The following is a 19,632-nucleotide window of genomic DNA, read 5'->3' as shown; positions in this document are numbered from 1 at the left end:
ATCAACTCTTTACAAAAGCGACTTTCCAAGTCGACAGGGTACAGCCACAAAAGTGAGATGGCTGGCCGCTCTCACCTAAGTCAACAAATCACAGCAACCAACCTGTCCAAAGCTCCCAAAACCCCTGCCAAGCGTTGAATGGCTGACGCGCCAATCCCTGTACCTGTCGGATAAGCCCGCGGAGTACCCCGTTCACGATATAGAAGAGGTGATAATGTCGGTAGATCGGTCGTATCAATGGCCGTTTTGGTGGGAAGCTATGCTGTAGGGCTGATGCTGATCCATAGCTGGCTGTGCTGGCTGCGCTTAGATAGTAGTATCTGAAGGTTTCATTGCAGGGGTTTAGCTTGAGGATGACGATGTTGGGATTTGTATATATTGGGCTTCTGTCGCTGGTTGCGAAAAACCTATATCTCATCTTCAAAACAGACAAGCGACTACACCTCAGCCTATACTTGTTTTTGACTTTATTTTTGTTGACTTTATAGATTACCACCACGATGGGTCTCTTTAGAAGCGGCGACGACGATAAGTCAAACGTGACTTGCCCTACGCATTCTTTCGCCCAAGGTACTACCAACCCCGCCGACGCGTCAACCTCTGGCTAACACACGAAAGATGCTGAGAAGAATATTACCGGTAGCATGAGCTTCTATCAGCTGAGCATGATAATCGGCGGAGCTTGTGCTGCTTTCGCTCTGATTGTCATGTTTTTCACCAAGATGATGCACGCAACGCATCTCTCCAATCCTTCAGAGCAAGTCAAGTACGCGCAGGCAACTCTCCGATCCCAGTATACGTGCTAACATACTCAGGATCATGCGAATTGGCACACTGATTTCTGCGTTCGCTATTATTTCGTTCCTCTGCATCTGCTTCCCCACTGCAGCAGTATACATCGAACCCTGGTTACATGTCTACGAAGGTTTCGCCCTTGGATCCTTCTTTCTCCTTCTCTGCGACTATGTGTCACCGAACCGCGACCAACAAGACGTATTTTTCGCAACAAAGAAGAAGAATGGTATTAAATGGTTCAAGGTATACCAATCTTGTGGCGGGACTTAAGAACCCTATTGACCTGGCTTTTCAGACACGATGGATCATGATCTTCCAGATGCCCGTCATCGCGATTGGCGTCGCTGTTGCCACCGATATCACCCAGGCTGCCGGTATCTTTTGCCAGGAAAGCAACTCTCGACACTTTGCCAACATTTACCTCCGAGTCATAATGTCGATCTCCCTCGTCGTTTCAGTCCTCTCGATTCTGCAGATGTACTTCCTTCTAAAGAAGGATCTCGCGCATCACAACCCGATGCTAAAGCTCACTGCTTTCAAAATCGTAGTCGGCTTGACTTTTATCCAGGGTGTAAGTTCTGTTCCCATCTCCTGTCTTTTGCATAACGCTGACTGCTCAGATCATCTTCTCAATTCTCAATGATCAGAACGTTCTCAAGCCTACCGATACCCTCACCTACGCTGATGTTCACGTTGGCATTCCCAACCTTGTCATTTGCATCGAAATGGCTCCTCTGTCGCTATTCTTCATGTTCGCGTATCCTTGGAGCGTTTACATGGCTGGCCATGGCCGTGGCAGCTTTACCAAGTTGGAGCAGGCCAATGCTCCCGAGATGTCTTACCAGGGTGGTCCTTTCGGCATTCATGCTTGGCTTGCCATGTTGAACCCCTCCGACTCCCTCAAGGCTATTCTGTTCATCTTCAAACGGGATGACAGGAATGGCTCTTCAATGTCGGTCAACATGACAGGATATCACTCCAACGATCCTTTGGTGTCGCGTCCCTATAATCCTCAGCCCTACTCCACCACAAATTAAGGCTGAGAGAGCGAAACTGTGTTTGATGTCTCTTATGATAGTGGGAATGACAACGAGTAGGATGGGATGGATTTATGGATAGAATAGCTGCAAGCGGACGAATGCTTCCTTTACGTCGAACCTGTTTATGTTATTATACACCTTAACTCAATGACTACAATTTCTTAGATGACTGGTCCATGACTCCTGCTCAAGGCATGTTAGTTATGAAACACGGCTAAGAGTACCCGAAGGTTCAGTACAAATTCTGTGTCAAGTGCGTTTCTATTCAAGCCGTACTATGGCCAGTGAATACCACGTGCCCAAAAGAACGGAATCGCCCCCTCGACCGTCTCGCATGGATCCTAGTAGATATACTGCTCAAAATACAATCTGGGGGTCTCCCGTTGTCCCAGTGATGCTACTATTAGGGGATACATGTTAACGTGCCGGAACATTGTGTCAAAAAGACCAAGGCAGAAGCTTACTCTCTTCCAATCAATCTTTGTATTTCAAAAAAGGACTCCACAGTTTCATCCAATTAGAAAGCGCCTTCATGGCTCAGTGGTAGAGCGTGTCACTAGTAATGACAAGGTCCACGGTTCGATCCCGTGTGAAGGCACATGAGCTGAATCGTTCAGTCTTATACTTTTGACGATCCTTTTTTGAGGTTTGTTTATCCTAAATCCGGTCAAATTCTTCCTCCAGGCTTGCTGTAGTCAGGGCTATAAACATCTAGGAACTTACATACCCATATCGACGCTTAGACCTGAGCCAGGAGCGAGTACCACCGGATCCCCATATATCCATCATGAAGATTACTATTCCCATCTCCGGTCCACTTTGCCCAATTTGTTTCACCCGAGTCCTGATCGAACAAACACCACTTTCCCCTTCTGGCTTCACAACAGACTCCTCTTGCTTTCACCCCATGCATCAGCCAGTCCCCTGGTGTTTCAACAGACGATACTGCAGAAGCTCCGCCAGCAACAAAGCCGTACAGATACACTCGCTTCAACCTGGGAAGAGTGTCTTTGTCGATGATTATGTCTCCGAGGGCCTCCACGAGTGCTCTATTTCCCGCGCCGGTCTTTCCAGTAGAGAGGAACTCGTCCTCAGAGAACCCTTCGTTCTCTTCAATTCCTGCTGCAGGTCGATGTTCGATTACGAGGGTCTCAAGGGTCTGGCTGGACGCCAGGATGAGCCGTTTCCATGCTTCGAGACTTCCTAGCTCTGCGCGGTTCGACCACGGGTTATGCTGATTGAAGTAATCACCACGGCTGTTGCATGGCGAGCAGAGATATAAGTGCCTGAGTCCCGAAAGATTCAGGGAAGCATCGAGGAAGAAATTGCCAAGCGGACGTGGGATGACTCCCCCAGGCTGAAGTTCCCATCGGCCGTGATTCATGTCATATTGTTCGCTGATACCGACGCCCTTGGGCAGCGGCTGATCCAATACACCAAGCTCCAGACGCTCGAGCGTTTCGTGAGATTCAAGAACGTAGGTTGCAACAGATCGGGGGATATAAGCGAGCAGCTTTGCAAACCGCAGCTTCGTCAAAGGCCCTGCTTGTATTTTCCTAGGCTCTTCGGCTTGGGACGATTCATAGATACCATGAAGCTCCAGATATTCGAGATTAGTCAAGTAAGGTAAAAGATTCCAAACAGAGACTGGTTCTGCCACCAAGCCTTCGTCAGGTTTCCAGTCTGGTTCAATCACCGTACACAGACTCTTGACTCTGCCAGCAAGTTCTCTCAGTCGTCCTTCATCGTGAGCATGGAGTTCCTGCAGCATAGTGAAGAGACTCTTTGCTCTTTCACCAATATTGCTCTGCCAACCAACCCTTTTAGTATCATGGTAAAACCTCTTCGGTGACCTGTAAGGTAATGGCTCGTTGAGCTCTGCGCTCGAATCATGATAGCCTTTCTCGTGAAGCTCGATATCCCCCCAGAGGCAGTCTCCAGCGATGGATGCCAACCGCTTACAAGTATAACTAAGACGACATAACTCCTGTGGAGGACTGCCGCGAATGATCTGGAGAAGGATCTCACAGGGCAAAGATTCAAGTGAGGCCATCTTCATACCTGATAATGTTGATTGCAAGAACAAGAGTATTTATACAGCGTAATCTTTTTTCTGGACATACGTCAATTGCTTATACTGCTTACGAGTCTCACCTCCCGTGATCCGTCGGAGAGCGGCGCATGCTGTCATACTAGTCGACTGGTGTGCAAGACAGTATCCTTGACTCTAGGGAAGGGCCTATCAGGTCAATCAAGGCCACTTACGCCGCCCAATACCAATTTTGGATGCATGATTGACATTTATGCTAATTATGAGAGACAAAAGACAGGCTGTTCAGAAGATTGACCACTGAGATAGGAATCGCCCCCAATATCCTTGCATCTATGTCGCAAGGCCGTGAAATAAATATTATAAGAATTGAAATAAGAAAGGACTCCACCACCTGGAAAGCTGAAGTTTGGGATGATGGAGAGACGCGAAGTGGGCGTTGAAGTGGCACCACGGCTTCGCATAATCGCATTCATTTTAAGGTGAACCAAGTAACGCCCAACGATGGGATTTGACAGGTGAACAACGGAATCATGACTGGCCCATTTCTGGTGTGAAGCAGTTGTAGATAGAATAGTAGACCTTGAGCGATGATAATATTGTAGCAAGTATATTGTCTCAGTAGAATATATATATTTTAAAGTGTATCAAATAGCGTCAAAGAATTATTGGAGTACTCATCATGCGCTTTGACAGTTCTGGTGTCTGAACTTGTTTGAGCCTTCTGCAAAAGCCCAATATTCAACATAGCTTAATATACTTGGAAACGAAACAGTTCCTAGACATGCTATTCATTAATAAGAAAATAACCCAATGCCGATAACTCATAAGCAAAAGATAAGAGAATCATACACCGGATGACTACCGATATGCTGTGCGTCGTGTTGCGCAATCGGATCCCTGTCCGTAACGCCTCGGAGCCCCTCCACCGAGTCATCCAGCCCCGCGCCGGGCTTAAGCGCCGACAATTTCACCAAGAACTTATAACAAAAGGAACAGAATCGCTGCAACTTGCCGATGTACTAGCTTAAGCTTACCGTATTCCTTCATCAACACCATCTCCACCCTCACACATCGTAATGTCCACTCAACAGCACTCAGCCTTTGGCGCAGCGGAATACATCCCGCCTGACCCCATCTTTGAAGTCACCAAGCGGTTCAACGCAGACCAGAACCCTCGGAAGGTTAACCTTGGGCAAGGCACATACCGAGATGAAAATGCTAAGCCTTGGGTTCTTCCATCTGTGAGGGAGGCCGAGAAGCTGATCGTGAACCCTGGGCATGAGTATTTGCCTATCGAGGGTTTGCAGGGCTTCCGGGATGAGGCTACCAAGTTGTTGTTTCATGACACGTCTGCGCTGAAACAGAACAGAGTGAGCTCACTTCCGCCTTATTGTTGGTTGGGTCGCTAATAACTTCCAGATTGCGAGTTGTCAATCCATTTCCGGAACTGGGTCTCTCCTCCTAGCAGGTCTTGTTCTCCGCAAGGCGAATTCAGGTATCGAGAACATCATCATCACAGACCCAACTTGGTCAAACCACGATCTTTTATTCAAAGAAATCGGTTTCAACGTAACAAAAGCGCCCTACTACAAAGATCGAAGCTTCGACTTTGAAGGCTACATCGGCGCTTTGAAGAAAGCCGATAAGCGTTCTGCTGTTGTTCTCCACGCATGCGCTCATAACCCAACTGGCTGCGATCCAACTCGTGACCAATGGAAAGAAATTGCAGCTGTAATCAAGGAGAATGGAATCTTTCCAATCATCGATTCAGCGTATCTTGGCTTCAACTCGGGCAACTACGATGAAGATGCATGGGCGATCAAGTACATCATCGAAGATCTCGGCCTTGAAGCCGCGATCTGCATGTCCTTCGCTAAGAACATGGGCCTCTACGGAGAGAGAGTTGGACTTACAGCGATCGTGACAAAGTCTGAAGACGCCAAACGAACGGTGTTCTCACTTCTTCAGAATGCCCAGCGACAGACTGTCTCGAATCCTCCTGTATACGGAGCTAGGATCGCAGCTACTGTCCTTGGAAACTCTGACCTCTCAAAGCAATGGCATCAAGATCTTGTTACCATGTCGTCGAGGATCAGGTCGATGAGGAAGAAGCTATATGATGAGCTTGTGCGGTTGGGGACGCCGGGAGATTGGTCGCACATTGTGAACCAGACCGGCATGTTCGGGTATACTGGTATCAGCAAACCCCAGATTGAACGTTTGGAGGGTAAGTAATCTCGTTATATGTTGAGGTGGTTACTAACGTGGTCTCAGAGCAATATCACATCTACATGGCGAATACGTCAAGGATAAGTCTTGCGGGCCTGAATGAACACAATGTTGAGTATGTAGCAAAATCATTAGATGAGGTGGTTCAGAATGTACAGTGAAGAAGGTGGATACGAAACCACAAGTAGTAGGCATTAATCAATGACGAATACTTATGCCAGCAAAATCCTTCTGATATCCCACTGAAATTTGCCTGTTGCGCGCATAGCTTTCCCCAATGCTGCACATAAGATCGACCTGAGTGATGTTCATGAGGGAGCCATGGGAAAGAAGAAACTACGATCCAGTGCATTACACCGCAAATACTTTCTTTCAGTCGAATGGTTTCTGCCTCGACCGTCTCGAACGCACGGTTCTTCATCGGTGCTCCCGATCCGTCATTGACGATGAACAAGCAGATAACGGATCTGAAGACTCCGCATCGGGCCTCCCACACACCTCCTTAGATACTTCGAGAACACGCAGATCCCCTAAAGCTTCAAGACAACACCATCACCCCTGGACTCAACTGCACGTTCTAAAGTCACTGGCGTAGAACAAGACCCGTCCGTAACCGCTCCCCACCATCCCCATTATCTCGTTCCTCAAATAAACACTCGCATGTAATTCCATCCCACGCCGGTCAGACCTCCGATATAAACTAGAATATGCAAAACGGCTTCTAGCGTAACACAAACCCGAGACCAAGTCTAACCCCTGCCCTTCGCCAGGACAAGCCGATGCATGGCGTATCACGCTGCGACCCCCAACTACCGCATCTGGACTAACTTCTCCAGAGGTGATAAGATCCAAGACCAGCGGTGCCATTCCCGTAGCTAGCAAACCCATGCAAGAGCGCATATCTCTGTGATACGTGACCAAAGTGGGGTTAGCGAAAACCATCGGGAAACTCTCCCGCTTCAAGTCTAGACCTCCAACACAACTCGCTAAAGATAATAAAACAAAAAAGGCACCGATGACGGTCTGATAAGATGTCCATGTGACGAATTACCCCGCTTCCCCGCGGTGTTTAACCAAAGAGAAAGCGTATCGGTTGAGGTGCCGATAGAGTGTGACCAAAGGTTGTTAGAGCCGCGTGAGATGGGTGTTCGAAGTCAAATAGATGATAAGGTTATGATGCTTCACTTCAAAAAAAGCCCATCTTATCACTACCATTGTCACTTTTCTTCCCTCTACACCAACACAGTAAGAATCGTGAAGAGATATTCAGTGCCTGACATGACAACACTTTCAACTACTACTCGTTCACGAGCCGCTCAAGGCCTCACCCTCACACTGCGACCTACTTCACGAGTGCGGCGAGATAGCCTCATCGCCCTCGTCCACTACTCCTCCACCAACGCCGCAGCAGCGCTTGAAGCAACACGCACAAACACACCCGTCGTCAAAGGCACAGAAACACCACTCTCAGAACTCCCTCCCTTAGTTCTCTACCGCTCTCTATTGGTCAATTCCATATCCTCAAGACCATGGCTTCTCGTTCCTTCACTCCATCTTCTTCAAAAGCTCTCCAACCCTACAAACCCATATCTCTTCAATGTTGATCGCAACCCTTTGCTGCGAAGCTTGCTGAAGCATACGTTTTATAAGCAATTTTGCGCTGGGGAGACGGGCGCTGAGACGCAGTGTACTATGAAGTCGTTGCAGGATATGGGATTCAAGGGAACAATTCTTACATTTGCGAAGGAGACGGTTTTTGATGCCAAAACTGGTAAGGATCAGGGTTTTGGTATTGAAGCCTCGAGCTCGAATGAGTGTCAGTGGTGTGAGAATATCGAAGCTTGGAGGGAGGGAACTGTCAAGACTGTTGAGCTACTCCGCGAGGGTGATCAATTGGCCGTCAAGTAAGTCGCCTCACCTTAATCTTTCACAATATCGCATACTAACAGCTCTTCAGGATGACTGGCGCTGGACCCGGAGTCTGCGACGCTTTCGCCAACGGCACCGAACTCCCCAAGCAATTCGTCGACGCCTGCCACGAGATCTCCCAAAAGTGCAAAGACCGCGGCGCATATATTCTCATCGACGCTGAATCGCAACACTACCAATGGGGTATCTTCCGCCTCGGTATGGAACTCCAACAAAAGTTCAACACCGACGGCAAAGTCGTTCTCTACAACTCCTACCAGGCTTATCTGAAGAGCACCCATGACACTCTCGCCAAACATCTCCAGGCCGCTCTGGACAAGAACTTCACACTGGGCATCAAAGTCGTTCGCGGCGCATACATGGCCTCTGATCCCCGCTCCCTAATCCACGACACAAAGCAAGACACAGACGATTCCTACAACCAAATCGCCCAGGGCGTTCTCCGCCAAGACTTCCGCTCCTTCGGCACCACCAAACCCTTCCCCTCCGCACAGCTCCTTCTGGCAAGCCACAACAAAGAATCGCTGGTCAAAGCGCACGAAACCCACCAAGAGCGCACAAAGGCGGGTCTTCCGACTGTTCCGGTCAAGTTTGCGCAGCTGCATGGCATGTCGGACGAGGTTAGCTTCGGGTTGCTCAAGCTAAAGGATGATGCGGGGGTGGCTCCCGAGGTTTATAAGTGTACTACGTGGGGTACGCTTCCGGAGTGCATGGCTTATCTTACGAGGAGGGCTATGGAGAATAGGGATGCTGCTGCTAGGACGTTGGATGAGTATTCGGCGCTGAAGAGTGAGGTTTGGAGACGGTTGGCCTTTTGGAGATAGATGAAAAGTGTTTATAATTACAAAGAAGTATTAGTTAAGAATGGATTTAATTCTAGAATCTGATCTGCCTTGCAAATGTGTCCTTGTTCATGTCTTGTTGTCCTCTTCGAGGGGGAATGCACTGTATCATTCACCGCTCTGGTAACGCTAGAATGTCTCAGCTTGGAGATAACATGGATGTCAGTGCACCTCACACGCCTCTCCTTATCCATGCAGATCTCTTGTCGATGACACATTTCCAATCCTTGCAAATACTGTCGGTACTCACAAAGTGGGGTATCACATCTAGGAACTCAATTCCTCCATCTGAACAAAGCGTCACGAGCACTGAAACGTGTTCCATTGCATATCCAGTGGCGCCGGTGAGGGTCCCGTAGCCCTGCAGCCCACTATCTCTAAATGCGGAGCTTAGCTCTACCCCACGTTCAGCATCATCGTCGGCAGCCCTCCCGTTGATACTACCCCTCATCAAAACAAAGAGATAACATACCTGCATCTGCACGACTTGTCAACGTCTTTCCAGTCGTGGTTTGGTCTATTTCTTCGTGTGAGGTCACTTGATCGGCTGGACGCTCACATGCTTTGCGTGTTACAATTTTTCTTATCTTTTGGCGAATAAGACGTTAAACTTTGCCGCATCAAACTGTATCCCCTGTACACAACAGAAATCGCAACTATGGCTGGTTCGAGCAATGCCACACTCACCATCCTGGGTACAGGTATGTCAACCACCCAATGACTTGCAGCAAATTGACTGACCATTATAGGAAACATCACAAAGCCTATTGTGAAGAATTTGCTTCCTGCTATCAAAGACGGCAAGACAGATCTGCCTTTCACAAACATCATCGCCTGCGTGCGATCAGAGGGTTCTGAGTCTAAACTCAACGGCCAGTTCTCAGAGTACGGCAGCATTCTGACTGTGTCTCGTGGCGACAATGTCAAAGCTGTACAAAACGGCGACGTGATTGTCTTGGGCGTTGATCCAGCTGATATCGCCGATGTTCTCGCCCAAGAGGGTATTCGCGATGCTTTATCAGGCAAACTTCTCATCAGTGTAGCTGCTGGCTGGACCAAAGAAAAGCTCGAATCTGCCATTTATGGAAGCGAGACCACCAAGGACAATTTCTCAGGCAGGGCCTGGGTAATTCGTACTCTACCCAACATTGCATGTATGGTTTCAGAAGGTCTCATCGCGATTGAGAAATCACCCTCTGAGCCCCAAGTCCCAACAGAGCTCATGGATCTCACCAAAACCCTCTTCAACACCATCGGTAGGACCACCGAAGTGGCTCCTCGTCTCATGAACGCCACCACAGCCGTTGGAGGATCTACCCCAGCAATGTGGGCTATCATCTGCGATGCCTTCATCGATGCTGCCGTAGCCGTTGGTGTACCCAGGGCAACTGCACAGACGATGATCTACCAATCCATGAGGGGTTCAGCTGCAATGCTTCAGAGTGGATTGCAGCCCGGGGATTTGAGAGATCAAGGGACTTCGCCTGAGGGCTGCACCATCGGAGGAATTATGGTTCTAGAAGAAGCGGGAGTAAGGGGCCATCTTGGACGTGCACTACGGGAGGCGGTCACTCTGGCAAGGTTGATGGAGACTACTACCCATGTTAATGATACACGCCCTACTTCATAGACTTAGCCAGGAACAGAGTACGATAGAGTGTATTTTGTGCCAAAGAACCAGACGCCACCTCCCCTTTACCCTACTAGACTGTCTCCAACGTGCAAATTATCCCCAATCTACTGCACTAGTCCTCCTGTATGTATGAACCTTGCTTTTACTTCTACATGCTGTACCATTGTTCCTTCTAGAAGCTTTCCCTATAACAGCTTATGGAACCTAGACCTTGCCTCCATGTTTGCCACACACCCTACTCCAAAAGCCGGAATGATTCTTAGAGACCGTAATATTGTGGCTGAGAAGAGGTCCCTTCGGATCTGTGCCGAACGCTCAACCCATGGTATCCCCCGCGGTCGGGCATACAAGTCCAACCCAAGCAGGTGTACTGGCGTAGCAAAGAATTGTGAGAAAATCGGCACTGTCAACTGTGAAATAATAGCCTTGGAATGTGGACTCGAAGACAGGCTATCAGGAATGAGAGCTGACAGCCAAGGCGCCATCGTGAAAGACCCAAAGATCGTGATGGCGTCTCTCATGAGAAACGTAGCTGTAGCAGCTCTGGGAACACCAGGCTTGACAACAGGAGCGATCTTATCAGTCGGCGTTGTTGAAGCACTGAACATTTGAGCAAAGCGCACATCCTTCAGCACGCCAAGAGGAACATTAACTATCATCGTGTTGACAAAAGTAATTGTTCCAACAGCAGCTTTATGAAACTCATGAGCCAAGGTGTCTGACGCATTGGATACAGCATATGTTGCTCCGTAAAGAGTCCAGACGTAGCCGAATGCACGGCTGAAGATGAAGCGGCCTGGATGTTTGATAGCATTCAAGCTGTGAACTTTCATGCCCTGCGCGAGGGGTCTGTTGAAAGAGACTTTCTCTACCATAGATCTGAAGTTTGTTAGCTAGCTTTTGCTGTAAGGAGCATGAGACATACTGGTCAATCACTGTGATTATTGGTGTTATTAAAGTTGCAGAGATAGCTGCTGCTGCTATGTCCCCAACGATGGGCTTCCATAGATGGCTGCGACTGAATGTCGCTTCAGCGACATCTTGGTGTTTCTCCATGAGGTATGATATTGAGTTTAAGGTGCAAATGACAATAACAAAAATTCGTTTGTGAAACTCCGTGAATGAGATATCCAAAAATTCTGCTTAGGCGTAGCGCAGTGACCCTCGACGAGTCTTGAGATATGCCAGGTTAGAGAAGGCGATAGCGATATTCCAGAAAGAAAACAACTACCAAGCCAGTAAATGCCGGGAGCAGTCCCTCATGCTCAGCCATCCCTCCCATTCTGTGCAACAATACAGCTACGCCAACACCATCGCACGGCCATACCGACACCACGGGATCCCCAACCGACCCTTCTAAACTCAGTAAACCCCACCACCAAAACCTCCCATCGGTGTCCCTCCCGTACAGCTCTTTCAGGGTCTTGTGACACTGTCGGCCCCCCGCCCGGTGCCCAAAAAGTGGCTTAACTTTTAGCGCTGTGAGGGGTAACTCAACCCTCCACTTCACTAAAAAAAAACCTTCGGTAGCAGCCCCGACTTCAGTGGGATAAGGTTGTGATGTCAACATAAAAACGCCCGTCAGAAGCGCTTCTGTTTATGTTTTTCTCTATTCATCATATCATACTTGAGCTGTACAGTACGAGATCACATTCCTCTTACTACAAAAATGGCTTCTTCAGTTCGTGCTTTGACGTCAAAGGGTCGTTTGACTCCTCTTTGTCGTGTTCGTGCTTCTACACCTGCGATTTCACTGCAGAAGCGAGGTAATGCTACGATTGTACCTTTCAGACTCCCCGCTGCTCGCAATGAGCCCAACGTAAGTACACCATCACACCATTTTCTGATCAATATTAACTGTTTAGCCCACATACACAAAAAACTCGCCTGAGCGCGCAAAGGTAGAAGCAGCTCTCAAAAAACTCCGCTCCCAACTCCCTCTAAAGAGCGAAATCATCTTCAACGGTGTATCCCAAAAGATCCACGCCAACGAAGATCAAGTCCTCCCCGCAGAACACGCCACAACATTCACAAACTACCCCCTCGCTTCAAAGGAGCAAGTCAGCGCTGCTATTGAGTCCGCCCTAAAGGCTAAGAAGGACTGGGAAAACACACCGTTCGTCGACCGTGCTGCTATTTTCCAGCGCGCTGCGGAACTTGCTACTACAAAGTATCGATATGAACTCATCGCTTCGACGATGTTGGGCCAGGGAAAGAATGTTTGGCAGGGTGAGATCGATGCTGCAGCTGAGTTGGCTGATTTCTTCCGACTGGCGGGTCATTATGCCGCTGAGATTATGAGCAAGCAGCCTGAGCGTGGAACAGATGGTATTTGGACTCGTATCGACTACAGGCCTCTTGAGGGTTTCATCTACGCTGTTTCGCCGTTCAACTTCTCTGCTATCGGTGGAAACTTGATCGCCCCCGCTATTCTCGGCAATGTTGTCCTCTGGAAGCCTTCGCAGTACAACATTCACCCCAGCACAATCATCTACAAGATCCTCCAGGAGGCTGGCCTTCCTAAGGATGTTATCCAGTTTGTTCCCGGTGACGCTGCTGAGATCACCGAGACTGTCCTTGCCCATCGCGAGTTTGCTGGTCTTAACTTTGTTGGTTCTTCAGAGGTCTTCCGCTCGATTTATGGAAAGATTGGTCAGGGTATCGCTGAGAAGCGATATCGCGATTTCCCTCGTGTTGTTGGTGAGACTTCTGGAAAGAACTTCCACCTTGTCCACCCCTCCGCCGACATCAACAACGTTGTCAACCACACTATCCGAGGTGCATTCGAGTACCAAGGTCAGAAGTGCTCTGCTACTTCTCGCGCTTACATCCCTGAGTCAAAGGCCAAGGAGTTCTTCTCTCTCATGCAGCAGAAGATGAAGGACATCACCCAAGGCAGTCCCGACAAGGACTTCGAGGCTTTCATGGGTCCTGTGATCCACGGTCGATCTTTCGAGAAGATCAAGAAGATCATTGATGAGAGCAACAAGGATCCTCAGGTTAAGCTCATCGCTGGTGGAAAGTATGATGGTTCTGTTGGATACTTTGTCAAGCCTACTGTTTACCAGGTTGACTCACCTGATCACCGTCTCTTCAACGAGGAGATCTTTGGTCCTGTTCTCGCTGTCTATGTCTACAAGGACTCTGACTTCACACCTATGCTCAAGAGCATTGATGAGAACGGTGGTGGTCTTGCCTTGACTGGTGCTGTCTTTGCTCAAGATCGTGCCGCTCTTCGTGAAGCTGAGGATGCTCTTCGCTACTCTGCCGGTAACTTCTATCTCAGTAAGTTCTCCCCCTCCCATAACTATCTTGCTTGCAATTCTAACAGATTACAGACTGCAAGACTACTGCCGCTCTCATTGGCCAACAGTCCTTCGGTGGTGCTCGCAGCTCTGGTACCAACGACCGAGCTGGTAGCCCTGATATGCTCCGACGATTTGTGTCGCCTCGTCTCGTTAAGGAGGAGTTCTTTGAGCTTAATGAGTTCCTGTATCCTTCCAACACCCAATAGACTTAGCATAGCCTATCTAGATTTGTACCAAAAGCTAAGAACTGAATTTAATGAACTTTAATGAACACTCCCTTTCGTCTGCATGATCGTGACTTCATACTCGAATTGACCTGTGAATTTCATTGAGATAAACCTCATTTTTAGGGATTCGACTTGCGTTGCCCAGGCTACTTCCAAATTGGCGTATCATCTATGTGCGAATGCTTTGCATCTGGTCGACATTTACACGATAGTCTTGACCGCTGGGTTGGGGCTATTGCGGCCGTCGTCCTATGCTTTGACTAATATTGTTTTATAAATGCCAAATCCTCAAGAGTCATTACATTTGCTTCATCTTATCGATCAATCGGTCACGCACTTCCGTGAAACTAAATGTGGGTGCGAACTTCCTTAAACCCATCGATGATACCCGGCCGATAGCCAGGCCAACTACATACACCTGTCAGAAACCGCAGAAAGACTACCAATTAAGCTTTTACAAGCCACAGTAACTTCCGACGGAAGATATACAAGCATCTAATTGGATGCTGGATACATGTCGTCTTGGTTTCAGGCTACAGAACGAGATAAAGGTCTTGATTGGTATAAGCATCCGCGCTATATTCAGCCCAGGGGTTCTCCAACGGGTTGACAACTGCATAGGCTGTCTCCCTTGTACTTTGGTACCTTCACTGCCTCCTAGAAGCTTGTTGAGATGTTCGCCGATGTGTTCTGGAAGGCTTCTTCACAACGATGGGTTTCGGGTTTGGAAGCCGAGGGCTGAGAGCAAGTCCGCAGTATTGATATAGAACCAGGAAGTGACAATTCCAATTTCGCTGATCATATAATTCTCCTACTGTTGTGTCTATAGTATTGACCTGTATCACTTCGCTCTCAAGGCTGGAGAGAATTGAGGTAGCTGCTAGGGGTCAGCATCCGTCACGGAGAACCATGTCGGCTTAGCCGCCCAAATTCACCCCAGTAAAACAGCCAGGTTGCGTGCATGCCGTTCAACGGCTTCTAACAGATCCCCGCGATAAATACTCTCCGATAACGGCTGCATTCAACTCTCGAGTCTTCCATATCAGCTGAGTCCAGATAATGCACGTCGCCACCAGACCCCAAAACGCCAAAACCGTAATCTCAAAGATCGTCGGGTTGCACTTGCGGCTACGCTAACCTTCCAGCCAGACTCCACTTCAGCACGGATGGGGAGACGATAGCGCTAAAATAGCGTGGAGTGCTCTCAGTGTGGCATGGGTGCCAATCATTTGGGTATCAACATCGGGAGGACTCCCGGTGTCGCATTGGCAGCGTCACCAGTCTATTTTTGCATTTCTGGCTATTGTTGATACTTCGGATGCTGGAAAGGCGTTAATCGTAGGCGCATCACGAGACGGTGATGGCCGGGTATCGAACGAGGATGGGTTTGGAGGCTCGGAATGGAGGAATACTTATAGAATGACGCCTCAATTGCTTCAGTCTGATCAGCAATAGCTTCAATTCTCTTCCAAGCACCCGCCATGAGCGTCTCCAAATCTGAACCAATCCTCATCGTGGGAGGCGGTGCCTTCGGCCTCTCAACAGTCTTGCATCTGCTCAAAGCCGGCTACAAAGACATTACCGTTCTCGAAAAGGATGAAGAGATTCCCTCCCGCTGGTCTGCTGCAAATGATCTGAACAAGATTGTGCGCGCAGAATACGAAGACCCTCTGTACCAAGACCTCACAGTGGTAAGTCCCCCCCAATTACCCCAACTCCAACATTGTACTGGATCAATATTAACGAATTGGCCAATTAGAAAGCCATTGAAGCCTGGCAGACCCCCTTGTTCGCTCCGCACTTTCACCAAGTGGGCTTCCTGCACTGTGTTTCTGGCAAAGCACCCAAAGAAGCACTTGATACGCTCAATCGCTTTCGTGCTGCAGCCGAACGAGATCCTCGTATGAGGCCTCACCTTTCGCCACTTAATACGCAGAAGGATATCTCAGATGCAGTTTGGCAGTACAAGGATAGCGCGTTTCCTGGTTGGAATGGATACTTCAATAAGTTCGATGGCTACGCGCATTCAGGTAACGCGTTGAGGTCAATCTTTCTGGCGACGAGGGCTCAAGGTGTGAAGTATATCCTTGGTGCAGCAGGCGCTGTATCTGAGATCGTCTATGAGAAGACTTCCTCCGGGCGCAAAGCAATGGGTGTTAAAACCACCGGGGGTCTCTTCTACCCTTCCAATCTGGTTGTTGTCTCCGTCGGTGCAGCTGGTGCGAAGCTCGTCCCCGAGATTGGCAAGCAACTTGTCGCAAAGTCATGGTCCGTTGCTCATCTTCACTTGACCGATGACGAGACATCTGCTCTCCGCGGTATTCCTGTTACATATGCTCGCGATCTGGGCTTCTTCTTTGAGCCTGATCCCAAGACGAACCTTCTCAAGCTATGTCCCATGGGCGGTGGTTTCATCAATACCGATCCCAAGACAGGGGTATCTCATGCACCTACAGACTTGAAGCAGAGTGCCTTCCTTCCTGAGGGCGATGAAAAGCAACTTCGTGAGCTTGTGCGACAGACGCTTCCTCAGTTCACTGACAGGCAGTTTGTCAATAAGACGCTTTGTTGGTTTGCTGATACAGCTGACTCGGACTTTATCATCGACTACGTACCCAACACTTCATCAACGGTTCTGTTCTTATCTGGCGATAGCGGGCATGGGTTCAAGTTCTTCCCTATCTTTGGTGGGTTTGTGAAGAGTCTGTTGCAGTCAGAGAAGGGAGAGCAGCCTGTTGCTAGATGGCGGTGGAAGAACCCCAAGACAGATGAAGGAAAGGGTGATTGGGGCGGTGCTGTGAGTTGGAGACTTGGTAACTCGACTGAGCTTGTTGATATACAGCCTGTTGGTCAGACCAAGCTCTAATGCCTCAGCATCGTTTTACCCTTGTAGAGTTTCTTCCTTTTCGAAAGCACTTGTTAGACATAACTGTGGTATAGTTAGCCGAATACTTCAATAATACTACTATATTATCACTCTGATTCCTTCCTCATACCTGTTTCGCTACTCAAAGCTTGGCTGGTCTGTCGGTATGGCCATGGAGTGAACATGGCCAGAAGTACAAGCAATGTGCTTCATGTAAAATGAATAAACAAATTCTGTGCTCAGGATATGTTTAATAAAATGTTTCCAAATTTTCTGCTTCTTTCCCTGCCCATTTACACTGAGGCTCTTCAATAATTTTGTTATTACATTGGCTTCTTCGTTCGGCTTCATCATGACCTTTTATATTCCCATAAGCGCTAAACTCCAGTTGAATGAGATAATAAATGCTCACTCATCTCGAAATACATGTCTTGGGTCAGATCAGAGCTTATGGAAACCGTAGCCTAGTAACTTGTACATATTTCTGCCTCCAAGCCCTGGCTGAGACGCAATTCCAGGGTAAGCAGCTTAACCAGGATCTTCTGTCGGCGTTAGACAACCGAAGGTCAACCTTGCCCAAAGGACAACGACAAATAGCTCAGCTCTGATTGCTTCTCGAAGATTTCTAGAATATGCAAAGAACATTGAGTCACCGGATTCATTGCCCTCTCAGCATATTCCCCAAAATGAACTTCAGAGTTAGGAGGCAGCCCCGAAGTGACTCGGCCGACATGTCCGAGCTTTCATAGCACATAATTGGGCAAAACCGACTCTCGAGTCCACTGTAATGACCGGGAGACCTGCCGGTCACAGCGGACGGGATCCCGGGGCCGAGACGCAGAGCAGTAACCACTCAAACCCTCCATCTTCGGAGCAGCCTCTGACACGTCGGAACAGATTCGCGATGCAAACCCCACTTCAGATGAGGAGGTGATTATCATCATGCTTTTAAAGAACAACGATTGAGTCAAATATCTGCATCAATTGAATATCACCAACACAGTTCACATTTTTACCCAAATTAATTGCCAATTACATACGCCAATACCATCACCATGGGCTCCCTCAACCCTGCGCCCTCCCAGCAACCCCATGTTCCCAGGTAAGTCTCCATCTCCAACCCCAGCATCACCACCATACTGACACTTCCAGCCCTGGAGTATGGTGCCCAGCAGTCACCTTCTTCAACCACTCAGACGACACAGTAGATCATGCTTCTCAAGCAAAATACTTCACCCATCTCGCCGACTCCGGTCTAAACGGTCTTATCGTGATGGGCTCCAACGCCGAGGCCTTCCTCCTCACCCGCGAAGAACGCTATGAGCTCATCGCCCTCGCCCGCAAGACAATCGGCCCTGACTTTCCCCTTATGGCCGGTGTCGGAGCTCATTCTACTAAGCAGACTCTTGAGCTTGCTGAAGATGCTTACAAGGCTGGCGCCAATTACCTCCTCGTGCTTCCGCCGGCATACTTTGGCAAGGCTACGAGCATGAACGTTGTTAAGCGCTTCTTTTCGGAGGTTGCGAAGAAGTCACCTTTGCCAGTTGTTATTTATAACTTCCCTGGTGTGACTAATGGTGTTGATATTGATTCTGAGACGATCGTCCAGATCTACGAGGAGAGCAAGAAGTCTCATCCTAGCGGAAAGTCCAACGTCGTCGGCGTAAAGTTGACCTGTGGCTCCGTTGGAAAGATCACCCGTCTCGCAGCTCAAATCCCCTCCTCAGAATTTTCTACATACGGTGGTCAATCCGACTTCCTCATCGGCGGTCTAGCAGCGGGCAGCGTAGGATGCGTCGCAGCATTCGCCAACGTTTTCCCAACTCTCACATCAAAGATCTACGCTTTATACAAGGAGGGCAAGTTTGAAGAAGCTCTAAAGTTGCAACAACTCGCTGCTCTTGCTGAACGACCTTGCAAGGCGGGTGTTGCTTCTACAAAGTATGCTGTTGCAGTGTTTTCGGCAAGATTGGCGGGTGTTGAAGGCGCGGAGGAGAAGTTGGCGCCAAGACATCCGTATGAACCTGTTGGTGAGGCTGTTAAGACGAGTGTTAAGAGTATTATGAAGGAGGCGGGGGATAAGGAGGAGGAGTTGCTGAAGACTTGGACGGATCGTGTTAAGGGACGCCTGAACTAGATAGAGGGGAAAAGTCTAAACGTTGAGAATAATAGAGCTGTTACTGACATGAGACGAGACTTGTTATGCTATGGAGTGAGACGTGCGGGTGACGTGATGGTTTCGGAGGAAACGCCCGTTGACCCTGATCTTCCAGGACTGTTCCACGGACATAGTTGACAGAGCACCCTGCAGCCGAACGACGGGAGAACAATGACAAATACTTCCATCACGTTTCCATGAGTCAAACGTCAACGCATTGGGATGAATGCATATCCACCGTCCCCCATGCATCGTCAGTGGACCTGTTGCGTCGATTGTGTGACATGCCCAACCCATCTGGGAAGCTGATGGTCAAGCGCACGGTGCTTCGATTATCGGTTCCCCATGTTCCAGCCCAACTAAAACGACCCAGGGTCAAAGCCTATCCGCCCTCAAAAACGGTGACACCCAGCAGCTGGCGTTAACTGTCCCACTGCAAAGTCGTTATCAACAGTGCACCTCCACTTGGGGAAAGCCCCCAAACTCACTCCCAGAGTGAAAAGATAGCGATATCTACCCCTCATCCCTTCATCTTCACCTTATTATCCCATT

At 48.8% G+C, this 19,632-nt stretch overlaps 8 protein-coding genes and 1 non-coding gene across 9 annotated transcripts; 7 read left to right on the top strand and 2 right to left on the bottom strand.

Annotated features, from left to right (window-relative positions):
- Positions 1–500: 500 nt before the first annotated feature.
- Positions 501–1,832, top strand: BKA55DRAFT_522172 (organic solute transporter Ostalpha-domain-containing protein; the record flags this gene model as incomplete). The annotated part of the gene is made up of 6 exons (XM_046188560.1): positions 501–570; positions 619–766; positions 890–891; positions 992–1,038; positions 1,091–1,366; positions 1,416–1,832. The coding sequence occupies 6 exons, from the start codon at positions 501–503 to the stop codon at positions 1,830–1,832; spliced, it is 960 nt and encodes a 319-aa protein (XP_046044488.1).
- A 529-nt stretch (positions 1,833–2,361) lies between these two features.
- On the top strand, positions 2,362–2,433 carry BKA55DRAFT_t280. Its single transcript has one exon. It is a non-coding gene; the product is annotated as a tRNA-Thr (tRNA).
- A 10-nt stretch (positions 2,434–2,443) lies between these two features.
- BKA55DRAFT_137776 (uncharacterized protein) lies at positions 2,444–3,901 on the bottom strand. Its single transcript, XM_046184879.1, has 2 exons — positions 2,563–3,901; positions 2,444–2,492 (listed from the first exon to the last, which is right to left on the bottom strand). Exon 1 carries the CDS (start codon positions 3,892–3,894, stop codon positions 2,575–2,577), a length of 1,320 nt encoding a protein of 439 aa, XP_046044487.1. The 5' UTR covers positions 3,895–3,901; the 3' UTR covers positions 2,444–2,492; positions 2,563–2,574.
- A 960-nt stretch (positions 3,902–4,861) lies between these two features.
- Positions 4,862–8,916, top strand: BKA55DRAFT_652286 (pyridoxal phosphate-dependent transferase). Its single transcript, XM_046197340.1, has 6 exons — positions 4,862–5,258; positions 5,308–6,115; positions 6,163–6,274; positions 6,448–6,708; positions 7,485–8,021; positions 8,075–8,916. The coding sequence occupies exons 1-6, from the start codon at positions 4,965–4,967 to the stop codon at positions 8,868–8,870; spliced, it is 2,808 nt and encodes a 935-aa protein (XP_046044486.1). The 5' UTR covers positions 4,862–4,964; the 3' UTR covers positions 8,871–8,916.
- Positions 8,917–9,173: 257 nt separating this feature from the next.
- On the top strand, positions 9,174–10,548 carry BKA55DRAFT_623447 (pyrroline-5-carboxylate reductase dimerization-domain-containing protein). The gene is made up of 2 exons (XM_046196804.1): positions 9,174–9,589; positions 9,638–10,548. Exons 1-2 carry the CDS (start codon positions 9,547–9,549, stop codon positions 10,516–10,518), a joined length of 924 nt encoding a protein of 307 aa, XP_046044485.1. The 5' UTR covers positions 9,174–9,546; the 3' UTR covers positions 10,519–10,548.
- BKA55DRAFT_579355 (uncharacterized protein) lies at positions 10,549–11,737 on the bottom strand. Its single transcript, XM_046193843.1, has 2 exons — positions 11,447–11,737; positions 10,549–11,400 (listed from the first exon to the last, which is right to left on the bottom strand). Exons 1-2 carry the CDS (start codon positions 11,575–11,577, stop codon positions 10,707–10,709), a joined length of 825 nt encoding a protein of 274 aa, XP_046044484.1. The 5' UTR covers positions 11,578–11,737; the 3' UTR covers positions 10,549–10,706.
- A 453-nt stretch (positions 11,738–12,190) lies between these two features.
- On the top strand, positions 12,191–14,035 carry BKA55DRAFT_543904 (Aldehyde/histidinol dehydrogenase; the record flags this gene model as incomplete). The annotated part of the gene is made up of 3 exons (XM_046190642.1): positions 12,191–12,340; positions 12,387–13,806; positions 13,860–14,035. The coding sequence occupies 3 exons, from the start codon at positions 12,191–12,193 to the stop codon at positions 14,033–14,035; spliced, it is 1,746 nt and encodes a 581-aa protein (XP_046044483.1).
- Positions 14,036–15,537: 1,502 nt separating this feature from the next.
- BKA55DRAFT_522326 (FAD dependent oxidoreductase) lies at positions 15,538–16,922 on the top strand (the record flags this gene model as incomplete). Its single annotated transcript, XM_046188567.1, has 2 exons — positions 15,538–15,747; positions 15,816–16,922. The coding sequence occupies 2 exons, from the start codon at positions 15,538–15,540 to the stop codon at positions 16,920–16,922; spliced, it is 1,317 nt and encodes a 438-aa protein (XP_046044482.1).
- Positions 16,923–17,782: 860 nt separating this feature from the next.
- On the top strand, positions 17,783–19,203 carry BKA55DRAFT_652272 (uncharacterized protein). Its single transcript, XM_046197339.1, has 2 exons — positions 17,783–18,024; positions 18,075–19,203. Exons 1-2 carry the CDS (start codon positions 17,978–17,980, stop codon positions 19,057–19,059), a joined length of 1,032 nt encoding a protein of 343 aa, XP_046044481.1. The 5' UTR covers positions 17,783–17,977; the 3' UTR covers positions 19,060–19,203.
- Positions 19,204–19,632: the final 429 nt, after the last annotated feature.

Source organism: Fusarium redolens (genome assembly GCF_020744475.1).
Source record: "Fusarium redolens strain MPI-CAGE-AT-0023 chromosome Unknown BKA55scaffold_17, whole genome shotgun sequence".
NCBI lineage: Eukaryota > Fungi > Ascomycota > Sordariomycetes > Hypocreales > Nectriaceae > Fusarium > Fusarium redolens.
This window is presented reverse-complemented; position numbering and strand designations above follow the sequence as displayed.